This window comes from Aptenodytes patagonicus, chromosome 10 (genome assembly GCF_965638725.1).
Source record: "Aptenodytes patagonicus chromosome 10, bAptPat1.pri.cur, whole genome shotgun sequence".
NCBI lineage: Eukaryota > Metazoa > Chordata > Aves > Sphenisciformes > Spheniscidae > Aptenodytes > Aptenodytes patagonicus.
This window is the reverse complement of record NC_134958.1, coordinates 16,144,143-16,156,559: the sequence shown is the minus strand read 5'-3', so window position 1 is coordinate 16,156,559 and position 12,417 is coordinate 16,144,143. Positions and strand designations below refer to the sequence as shown.

General features: G+C 36.6%; 1 protein-coding gene across 5 annotated transcripts in view; it reads right to left on the bottom strand.

Annotated features, from left to right (window-relative positions):
• The window catches only part of CGNL1 (cingulin like 1), a 71,497-nt gene that overhangs the window by 52,510 nt on the left and 6,570 nt on the right, over positions 1-12,417 (bottom strand). For 4 of the 5 annotated variants that reach the window (XM_076348270.1, XM_076348266.1, XM_076348269.1 and 1 more), the window contains exon 2: positions 205-1,807. In XM_076348270.1, coding sequence (XP_076204385.1) covers positions 205-1,788 — 1,584 coding nt within the window. In that variant the 5' untranslated portion in view covers positions 1,789-1,807. Of the gene's footprint in view, positions 1-204; positions 1,808-9,947; positions 9,997-12,417 lie in introns of all 5 variants that reach the window. The other variant, XM_076348267.1, reaches the window with a different exon arrangement.

The following is a 12,417-nucleotide window of genomic DNA, read 5'->3' as shown; positions in this document are numbered from 1 at the left end:
TTTTACAAACCATGTTTTCTATACCTGCAACTACAGGAATAATTTTTGTATTTACATTTCTCCAGAACAACTCTGCTATCCCATTTGAAAGTATTGTGATGGGAATTTGTTCTAACGAAGAGCAGAAAAATACGCATTTAAGAATATGACAGTTTTAGTATGCTAGAGTGTAAAACACAACTTAAAGAGTAAATTCAAAATTACCTGTATATTAGGGATGGATGAAAATGTTTTTACAGAAATCTTCTTGGCTCCTGAATCAGGTGGAATTGTGATTCTGCTTGGCAACAACAAAGTAGAAGTTACTGTTCTAACTTCCTCTCTCTTATTCTGTCCTGGGAGTGTAGACGACCTAAACATCAAGCTCTCAGTATCAGCTCCATTTTGTTTATGGTATTGCAAAGAACTGAAATTGCTGTTCTGAATGTCTTTATCAGGCATTTGCAATTTTCCAATACTTCGAGCAGAAATCTTCATCACTTTGGAAGGTGACTTTTGATCTCTGCATAACTGCTTGTGAAGGCAAACTTTAGATGGTCTCAGCAAGTGCTCACTTGACTTACCCAAGCTTTTACTGAATTCACCTAAATAATCTGAATTTACATCAAGCCCTAATGACAAGGCACTATCAACGCTTCTTGATCTTTTACGATCATCTGGATGAATTCTATTCCTTTTTCCTGACCTACCTCTTCTGTGAGGATCAACTTTCTTATCAAACTTTTCAATTAGCTGATCTACTCCTGGAAGCGAACCAGTGTCAATATCACGGCCAGTTCCAGGCAAAAATGGGATATACCTTCTGTTTTCATGCCGATTAACATTGTCTGCATAGATGGCATACTCTTGGTCATCAAGTAAAAATCTGTATAAGGAATTCGCAGAAGTGGGAGTAGCTGATGAGGACGATGATCTTCGTGAGTCATCCAATACTGGCCCAGCTGAATCTTGTCTGCGGAAGGGAAGAACATCTGGTCTAGGTTTTCTTGTCTCCGGATAAGCAGTGGGACTAACACATGGGGATCCTCCTGCAGATGAATATGATTCTGAAACACACACTTCATTGGGGCTGATCATGCTACTGGGACAATCCAACAGCTGCTTATTTTGGTCTTCTACTGATCTGCTCAAATGTATCTTTTTTGAATTTGCTTTGGTTGGCTCTGCAAGATATGTATTTGTTTTCTGTAGGGACGCTACTTTAGATGAGGAAATCCAAGGCTTTGTTTCAGTTTTATCTTCATCTGCAAAAGATTTAGATTTACTGCACACAGAAGATTGGTAATTATCCAAGTTCAAGTTATTTTTTTCAGGATCGTAAGGCTGTAAAAGTTCAGGATGTCTTTGAAAGTTCAACAAATTGGAGGATTTAGTTGTTCCATCTTTAAAATCTGATATTTCTTTTTCCTTTTCATCCAGATTGGTTATCTTTAGGCTTTTAAGCATGCAGGGTTGCATGTGCTGTGTTCCAGGAAACTTTGTGTGTTCACTGGTTTTGTCCTCCAACTTAAAAGCAGTATTGGAGTCTGTGGCTGGCTTGCTTACAGTCTGAGAAATGACCTGCTGTTCTTTTCCAGAAGGAGGGGGATTTTCTGACAAACATCCTTCTGTATTGTTTAGTACTATGTAAGGATGTCCATCAATTCCTTGGACTCTAATACTGACACCATAAGACCCCGTCCTAGAATTTTGTGCATTTCTAGTTTTTTGAGTCTCCTCACTTGCGAGTTCAAGAGTGACTTCACAGTCCTGCTGCACGGGCTTAAAACCAGGAAAATATGGCTCCATGATTATCAGAGGATTATAGCTGAACAGAAGAAAAATTACAAAAATGTCATTGTTTTAAATACTTCAGATTATTTCATTAATTACTTTATTCCACCATTCAGTGTGACTATGAAGACTAACAGTAATATTCAGAGAAATCGATATACAAGCTATACAAAGCCCAAACAGAATGCATTGTGATACAAAGACAAATGACTGACTGATTCTGGATCAATGTAATGTTATTTTATGACTGTAAGACTGTATGACTGTTAAGAAATAACAACAGTTAAGACTACCTACATAGAGTTGGTGCTAGTTGCTTTGGAATCAAATGACTTCAAATATAAGCAATTCTAGTACAATTTTTTGAAGTCAAAGCAGCTTTTATGTTGGGTATCTCCACTATATTTATTGAAAGACTGTACCCTTCACAAATCAATGATCATTTTATAGCCAGCAGTTAGTACCAGCCATATTAACATTTAAACCTAAGCCCAGGAGAGCAAAATACAATCAGACAGCTTTAGGTTATGAGTTTTAGGTAACTAAAGCACTGCAAAGAAGGTCAATATCCTCATGCCTTTGAGTTGCGCTTTTATGTACCTGGTTTTCAATATTTGTTTCTAAAGACATCTGAAAACAAACTTTTTCATTTATTATCTCATTGTCATCCATAAGAATAAACTTCCCTACAGATTAATTTAACAATCCTCCGATTGTGGGCTTGTTCAAGAAAACTCCAGTTGTTATTTTAATATACTTTGCTGAGCAACAGAAATGGAAAAACACTGCTAGTATTTCCAAGGCTGATAGTACCTTTTTCAGAAGCAATAGGAATGCTAACTCCAGCCTAAATGTGCCAAAACTGTTTCAGTTCTAGAAAACAGTAAATTAAACCCTACCATTCTTTCTTTCTGTAAGAGCTGGTTTTGTGGGTAGTTTTACTTTAATATCTGTTGCATATTATTAGCCAACTGTCTAGTGGCAGAGGCAATGCAGTGACAGTAAGAGCTGTGTCTATAAAAGAATGGAACACAAGACTGTCAGATTGTTGCAAAACCTGGAGGGAATAAACTTTTGAACTGAGCAGGAGAGTTGAGTAATCACTGAAGCCTGACAAAACCAAGATGACTAAATGATGGTGAATCAAGGGGAAACCAAAACAACAGGGTATCTCATGGAAAAACAAACCTCTGCAGCCAGTTTCACTCTCCTGTGTATCTCAGCATGAACCATCTCCCTTCAGATATTCTAATCAACAGCAGAATTATCTTTTTTTCCTGACACTGAATTAAGAAGTTTGGCTCAATATTCATAGTATGCTAGTTTCCACCCAATTCTTCCTTCTAGCAGGACAGCTCACCTCAAAAACCTCTTCCTCTCCCTAAAAATAACTCCAGCTCCTCCTCGGCAGTAGGCTTACTTGTCTGAAGAAATCAGCATATGTTTCTCTAAATACAATGCTAGATATCAAGTTATTATTTTAATGAAGAAAAAAAGCAGTCTCACTGTCAAAGTATTCCTTAGATATTGAAAGATTTGGTGAACTAGTTAAATTCACCAAAATTAATTCAGGGGTTAAATTCACTTAGGAAAGGGGAGTAAATAGACACTATGAATTTGATCTCCATTTAAGACTTCCTGGAGCAGGAAGAGAAACAGAACAAGGGAAAAGCAAAGATGAGCCAGAGAAGGCTAAGGGAAGTGGAAAAATGAAGGAGCAAGAACAACGGAAGAAAACAGCAAGGACCAATACAATTCATTATCTTGGGCCTCCATTCCATGTATTTCTCCATGTATTTTTTACCTTCTTTTCTGAATACTCGTAACACCTCACATTAATTACACTGTTTCAATGTATAAGCTGAGACAAAAATGATAAAGTAAAAATAGCAGAAACTGATTCTAATCACCCAGAGTCAATGAAGAGATCTCCACTGATTTAGTGGGTTTTTGAACAGGGCACTGAAATCAGCTTCTGAGCTGCGCTGATGGTGGCCAAGAAAGCAATGGAGGAAAAAGAGAGAGCACTGAACAGAGTTGTAACTTAGAATATACACTGTAAAGGAACCAGACCACACTAATCTAATGAATGATTGCTGGAGGTGGGAAAGAAACCAGGCTCTCCACTCTATTCTTTAAACTGTCAAGTGGGTCCAGCTACATTCATCAACGTCTCAAAATTGTTCTTTGTTTGCTCAAGGCAACAAAAAGGAAGTATTTTTAAAAGTTCAAAAGTTGTTTTCAAATAAAGTAAGCATTTTGAAGCTTTTATGGTTTCCATTTTTATATTACTGTTATGTTACATGATGTTGACCTCAAGTTACTACTATGGGTATGTAATGAAATAATAAAAATTTAAATCATTTCAAGTTTTAGCAAAATAAAAATTATGAAATAAAGTTTCTCAGACTTCTAAATGAAATCTGCATGATTTTCTGGGGAAAAAGTGTTAACAAGACATGATTTTGTAACTGAAAATTACTAACAAAAGAGACTTCAAACAGCATGTGAAAAAAGCAACATAATTCTGTATCTTCTAAAGAGCAAGCGTTTAAAGTGTCTCAATTAATGTTTTCAGAAAATACAAATGATTCATAACTAAGTTTATTTAAAAAAATCTAGTTTGCAGAATACAGTGTGCTGATACTACTCTAGTAAGTTAAAATCACTCATGGCATATTTGCATGTGACCATGTAAGTGAAAAAACCCCCATGATTTATACATAGTTGGTAGCATACATCTGCAGTAGATGAATACGTGAACGACTTTAAAAAGGCTCTCCACTTAGCAATTCTAGCAAGATTAGAAATGCTGCCAATAAGTTTAGACAAATTACTTAGTATATGAAAGTTTACACTATACTTTAAAGCTGTATGTATTAGCAGACCTATAAAAACAGTAAGGTTTATCTGAATTTGCCAATAGTGGTAACAATTAACAAACACAAGAAAAAGGGATCAATAAAAATAAACCTAAAACTTAAAAAAAAAAGTATTCAAATCAATCAGCATAAAGAATAGATAAGCAACAAATTACAATATGTCAAATTTAGGGTGACTGCAAAAGCTGCACTTTCAAACATGTTGCAAAATTGCTAAAACTATTAAATAACCAGGAGGGGGAAAAAAACCACCAACCCCCCCTAGTGTATAGTGGAAACAATATTTAGGTTAATAATCTACCTTAAATTAACCATTAATATATTTAATTTGTCTCTAAAACTATAAAGAAATAAGTGTATTTGTCTTCTTCATGTGCATTATACTAATAAAACACTTAATTTTACTATACAAAAGGATAAAACCTTGTAGAAATCAAAGCGCTAAAACAACAATTTTTTAAATAAAACATATTCTCTTTATGGAACTGTGGGGAAAAAAAAATTATATATATAAACCCCCATTACATCCACAAGAAAATAAGACAGCTGGCCCTACCATTCAAATATTTGAAGGCTTTACTTACAGTTTCTATTTTATAGGATGTCAAGCCACAGTGGATAATACTCCCATGAACTACTTAATATCAAAAAGTTATTTTACAATACATGAAAACACTGAATATTGTAAACATTTTTAAATTAAACCACAGCCTTTCTGATGAAAACCTAAAACTTCTAATGATGTTAATTGTTTAATTACAGTTACAGTCATATTTCTACACATACACATCGTACAGTCAGCATCTCAGGCTTTGGCAGGCTTACAGTAATAGATTAAGATGAGAGGACTGAAGCCGTTCCTCTCCCATCTGTCTGCCCCACTCCTCTGATGGACGTCACCATGTCAAAAATTAGAACATCTGAACACTCTGATGGCTGAGTATACACCTCAGCCAAAAAAATCTGCAGACTGGCATACTCAGGTAAATGCAATCAGCCTTGTGTTCCATACTATTAACGATTGAAATTCTGACATCTGATACAGTGGAGGAGCTGACAGCTGGGGGCACTGACAGCTACAACTGTCCAGTTTTAATCTTCTTTAAGTCTGCTGAAGCCCTCAAATGTTATGACAGAACAGTTTGTTTACTCTTAAGCTTACGAAAAGAGGTTAGATATTTAACAGTAGTTAGGAAGAGATTTTCCCTGTTTGTGGGGCTGCTTGCTGTTTCCTTGTAGTTACTTATAAAAAAACAGAAGCTTTTTGTTTTAAATAGAGGGTGATATAAATTCTAATTCCGGGTTTTCCGCCAAATTAATACTTTTAATTTTAAATAATATAGTCTTGCTAGTAATTTTATTTGCTGTCTCAGAGGAGTTTAAAAATACAGTTTTCAGAAAACAGAAGCAATGATTCTGCATAAATTCTTAACTAGGTAGAAGACTGTCATTCTATTATTTTATAAAATCAGTTCTTATCTTCTATTTGTGAAGCACATATTATCACAACAGCATATACAAATTAATCAGGACATAAAAAACAACTACTTCAATAAATTATTTTCTTTTGAAAATATTCTACTTGCTAAAACAACAGATAATATAGTCAAGGACATACAACCATCAACATCTTTCAGAGATTAAAAGTTCAGCTGCAGTTTAGAACAATGAGAGTATATTGACATCTTCTGATTGGTAACTTCATCTGCCGTTCATACCAAGCCAAATTTTATTGAGCAGCAAAGTTTCATCTAAAAACTTGCAAACAGTCCAGAAAAGAAAGAGCCTGATTTTCTACAGTTACACCATACAAACTTAAACAGCTGGATTTACCGATCAATAAGTTCAGTAAATCCAGCCATAATCTAGAGCAAGTCCAAAAGAACACAGAATTAAAGATCCAGAAAACACAGTCAGGCACAAAGCAAATTCACTCCACCAGGTAACACATTAAGTTTTACAGATATCATTGGAGTATATTCACTGTATGCCCCAGATAAGTTATTTTATTTGAAATTCCAGCAAAAGAGTAAGTTTCAATCAAATAGCTCCTTGAAAACTGTCAAGAGCTGAAAGAAACTGACTTAATGAGTTTACCATAGACTCAGCCTGAGCCTGCAGGCCTAAGCCTTTGTATCTACGTAGGCCCTTCCTCGCTCTGAAACCCCATGAAAACCTTGTGTAGTCCCTGTGTGGTCACATCCAGTTTCATCAGGCTACAGCATCGTGTTCTTTAAAAAGTTCTGAACATGTTGGTTTGAAAGATGCTTACTTCACTTCAATGTTGTATGTTACCAACTGACTTAAAAAATGTACGCCATGACACACTATCCCTAAAAGCAACAGTTCTAGCACCCCATTATCTCAGCCTGTACAATCCTCCCTGCTCCTTTTGTGAGCCAGCAACCATGCAGCCGCACAGCTACACAGCTTTACGGATCCAGAAAAAAAAAAAAAAGAGCAGTCTTCTATCAGATCAGCAAGTAAGGCACCAGGGAATGATGGGATCACCTATTTTGGCAGCAACATGGCCTTGGACTGCTTGAGGCAATCAAAAAATTCCAAACTGAATTTGTGTTTTAACTCCATTTTCAGGGACAGAAACCTTTAAAAACTTCTGTGAACAAACAAAATTGGGACTCAAAGCTGTTCAGGTCTTTCAGTTTTGGGATTTCTTTTTAAAATAAGCTGTCCGGGGGGCCGCTGCTCAGGGACTGGCTGGGCATCGGTTGGCGGATGGTGAGCAATCACATCGTGCATCACTTGCTTTGTATATTCTTTTATTATTTTACTTTATTTCAATTATTAAACTGTTCTAAACTCAACCCACAAGTTTTCTCACTTTTACTCTTCCGATTCTCTCCCACACTCCACCGGCGGGGGGGGAGGGTGAGCGAGCGTCTGTGTGGTGCTCAGTTGCCAGCTGAGGTTAAACCACGACAGCCTTCATAAAGGTGTTTAAACACTCATTTTAAATACTGGCCTCCAGTGGGTATGAAAGTCCCATATTTTATCATTATTCGGAAGTGGTTTCATTTTTTTGAACAACTTGTTTTTGCCAAAAATAGAAACTATGACATTTTTGTTTATAAAGAGAACTTGTCAGCAGAGGTTCTCATGTCTGAAAATCCAATACTCTGCATGTTCTTCTGTAGCAGTTTCTTCTTCAGTGGTGATAGGATACTTTACAAAGAACCACAGGAGAGGAATACTGAAGGTTTAACAGATCAAAAACATTTTTTTTAAAATGCTTCCAAAACATTTCCTTTCACAGCTATTTTAAAGATAGCTACCAGGAGCTATTTGAGACCCGCCTTACAAAAAAGAAAACCCCTGTAATTTGGAACCCCGACTGCTCTCCCTGCCAACATGAGCAGAAAAGAGTGCCTTTGAGAAACATACTCCTGTGCCAGACATGGCTGTTCCCTTCAGCGGCTCTGCAGCCTTCCTAACATTACAGCATCACAAAGGCGTGGAATTGTGTCCACTCGTCCACCTCAGTTCTTCTTTAGCCTAATCTACAAGACAGATTTATTAAAAAAAAAAAAAAAAGCCTTTCCAATCCTGTTAAATGCCACGCTCCGCATATGAAGCTTGCTCTTCTGTATCCTGCCCATACACCCTCATTACTAAGCATGCCTCTAACACTTTCTCCTTCCAGCATGCGAGCCAACTAGCTGCACTGGACAGACAGGGCTCCTGGGATATATAATACAGGCAGAGCTGTTGACTGGCATGTGGGGGGACACACTATCCCACCAGCGGGTATGTTCCCTGGCCTCCTTAAAGAGCCACAGATCATTCACAGGTATTGCCTTACATTATGTGTATGCTCCTTTTGCATACATCTAGTGAAGGAATATGGAAGAATAAAAAGGATCTGACTTTTCCACTTTTCCTATGGCGCTAGGACTCCTCCCTGGCTCTCTTGATGATAAAAAACCAGGAACTCCCTCATATCCAGTATCATAATCCTGAGACTCCTAAGACTGAATCAGCTGAAGATTTTTCATTAAAGGAAGATTAGGGCATACCACACTATCTTCCCTTCGGAGGAGTGAACTTTTAGAATTCTGAAAATTTCAAGTTATTAAAGGCTAACTTATCAAATTACATTTGGTTCCATGGAAGTTATTTCCAAATTTTTTTACCACAAAAAAAAGTCACTGCCCATATTATTCAATCAGTGCCTTTTTTTAAAAAGAGGGATGTAACAGTTCATGGATGTTTACTCCAGATTTTTCACACACACACAGAAAAATGCCAGGAAGGAACTATAAAATTTGTCCTCCAGCTTTACATAACATTGAGCTTGCTCTCCAAGCTAAATAATGGTTTCTCTGTGCAGCTGACTATTCAGAAAGTACCAGCAATATCACGTGAAGACAAAATGGGTGTTAGGTCAATAATAAATGACAGCGCTATGGAAAAAGGACAGGAAATAACTTTAGGAGAGAAGAGGAAGGAAAACTTACACACTGTGAGGGTAAAGAAAAGGAAGCAGACAGGATAATTCATGGAAAGACCAAAACTGTAATGCTTTTACACTTGGTGGAACACAATCTCACAAACTTGCCTTGTAAACATGAGGGGAAACTTCATCACTGCCAACCCTACCTACAATCTGAGGCTTCTGCAAAAGGAAAACGGGCCTGGGTTGCTGGCCCTTTTAGTCTATATGGAAGATAGCTCTGTGGCAGCTGAGTTTACCTGATCTACTGCTTACAGGACAGCAGAAGGGAGAAAAGTGAAATTTTAAAGTTCTAGATATGGGACTGTAAAAAGGGACAGTGAAACTCATTTAAGAACAAAGTAACAATATCCAGCAACAGAAAGACATCTGAAACAACAAGTTTGCCATCTTTCCAGTAGATTCCTTATCCCCATTTAAGATTTTTTTTCCTACTTGAGATAATTTTATTTAGACAAAAAAAAAATATATATTTGTATCATATCTGGCAGTCACTCCTCACAATTATTAGAAAGAAAGTTATGATAGTTACGGAACACAATAAAACTTCCACAGCAATTTCTTCTTGTCCCTGTACTGTCTGTAAACTGCCACTCCCCGTCTAGGGGTCAAAATTAAAGACTTTCAAAAGGCCTATACAGAGGATTTTCTACAATATATCATGTCATAATTCAGTATATGCAGGCTTTCTGCAGGCAGCAGTGGGGAAAAAAAATCCCTAAGAGAGATTTATTTTATTATTGGTCAGCTTTTCTGATCATCAAAGACCTGCCTAAAATTTCTATAAATGAAGAACTGGAAAACAGACCACTGATACTCACTGCCTTCAAAAGCAGCCCAAAAGCTTCATGTCCCACCTCTTCTTCCTACCTGTTGGAATGAAAGAGACTGTGAAAAATTCTGTGCTTGAAAAAAATCATGAGTTGCTGGGAACCTAAGCCATATGGCATGTATTATTCAGATCTCCATATACCAGTGTTACACCACAAAGACTTACGCTTGGTATCACACAGACACAAGACCAAATCAAGGTATCTCTTCAGCCTCCAAGACAGTGCTGACCTATTATTATAGGCAGAATTAATCTCACATATTTCATAAAAAGTAAGCTAGCAATTTATATTCTTCAAAAAAATACTACATTTAAATGAACTGCACAAGCTATTCCTAAACTTAGTACTAGATCCCATACACCACCTTAGATGCAGTCCTCCTCATATAGTCCCTACATGCATCTATATTACTAACTGGTCCAGTGCAAAGAGAAAAGGACCAGGTTTTGACCTGCTGCATTCCATTATGGTCCCAGGACTGCAACCCAACATTGCATTGTTACCTGCAATGAAATTCATACCCATTGCCAGTCCAAGGTGTGCATGGTGCCCATGCAAAGAAGTAAATGCTGGAGGACCACACACCCACACTGCAAGTGGGTCACTCAAGCCTCCCTTTGAAAGCAATAATTCCAGCCTCCACACCAGGAGCCATGTAGGTCTGTGCCTTCCATAAATGCAACATTATTTTTTTTTCCTTTGACCAAGTTGTGATTAAATATGGTAGTCATATAGCTTTGGGTGCATAATGAAAAATTAAGTCCAGCCAGGAACACCGACCCATAGAGAAGTCCAGGGACAGAAGGAAGCGTGCCAGAGTAATACATTTTAGTAGTAAGTATTACGACATTTCTGAATCAATTACTTCCATTTCTGTTCTGTGAAAAATATAATTCTCTGTTCTGATTTCAGATGGCAGCCTAGGGATGACAAGTTAGAATTTACTGCAGGATGAAAATTCCAAATAACACTTTTCTTCCATAGCTGTTAGTGGAAGCAAACAGCCATGCTTAGGCTTACACATATTATTTTATTAATTTCTCCTGAAACGCAGTATAGCAAAGTGAATGAGTCTTGGATTTGCTGCCTTAGAGATGAAGATTTCAGTTTCAGTTCTGCCCAAATATTAAACAATCTTATTCAGATGCTCAGCCAACAAAATATTAATAGCCACCCCTTCAAGGACAGGAAGAAAACTGTATTTAATAGACTGTCAGTAGAAAGAACTATTAACAGCAGTTAGAGCAAAAGATACTGTTTGCTTGCTTACAGCTTGGTTCATACTCCCTCTGGCTGAAAAACGTTGTGTGTGAGGAAGTCTCAATGTCTCAAATGTAAAACATCTTGTCAGTCCTATGAAAGTATGTGACAGATCAGCCAAATGCTTGAGCTGTGTAACAACTAGCAGGTTTTGTTGGGGGTTTTTTTTGGATTGTTTTTTTGTTTTGTTTTGTTTCAAAAGGAAAATCTGCTTCAATGGCTGTAAGTCAACAAGAAGACATTTTGGCAGATCCTCAGGTTTCATAAATTGTCAAAGTTTGATTGAAGACAAGGACATACTATATACCCCATTTTCTTAACCTGCTATGTATGAATTCATATAGTCATAATTTTACAGGATTTATCCCCAGAGAAAATATGGCATGACCTACTAACTTTGCTTACTGAGTGGAAATTAAAGCCTTAATTTTTGTTAATGATAAAAATATTAAGAAAACCCAAAATTTCTCATGTAATATTCTAAACTATTACCACTGCAATATATATTTTGTATCATTATTAAAAAGCTCTCTTTTTCTTTATTAACTAATTAGTTTTCCAGATTCTCCCAAATCATAAACAAAAGGGAATCAGAGACAAAAAGCACATTAAAAGTATACTAAAACAGAAATCAATCTGTATCTGAAATACAGTTCCAAGAAACTAATTCATGTCATCCATCTCGACTAATCCCAGGTCCTGTATACTGTGGTACTAGTTAAGTCACTGGAGGAAGATGGAGAGTTACATTTGTTTATTGATAGTTACATTGGTACAAGCTTTATGTAGACATGAATACCTGCATAAGTGTACTTATACCGCTATACTGTTTCATCTCCCACACAGGCTCATATACAGCTGTACAAGCTCTTTTTTGCCACTAACACAGAATCCGATCTACTGAGGTTATCTACTTGCACTTTAAGTATCCTGACACCATTGCAGTACAATTAATATTTATAAACTTCAAATACAAAAGGCAAGCAAACAAGAAAACCTTATAAATACTTATCTCAGGGTTAATTATATACACGTGATATGACCTCACTCAATTTTTCCTCATTTTTATGACAAAATTGCAAAGGAGAAGGTTAAAAAAAAAAGGTAATGAAGTCACCAAAAGGAAATTTTATTTTATACACTCTCTTCTATTTTATCAAATTCTAAATGTTCATATCTGATAAGTATTGACAGAAAC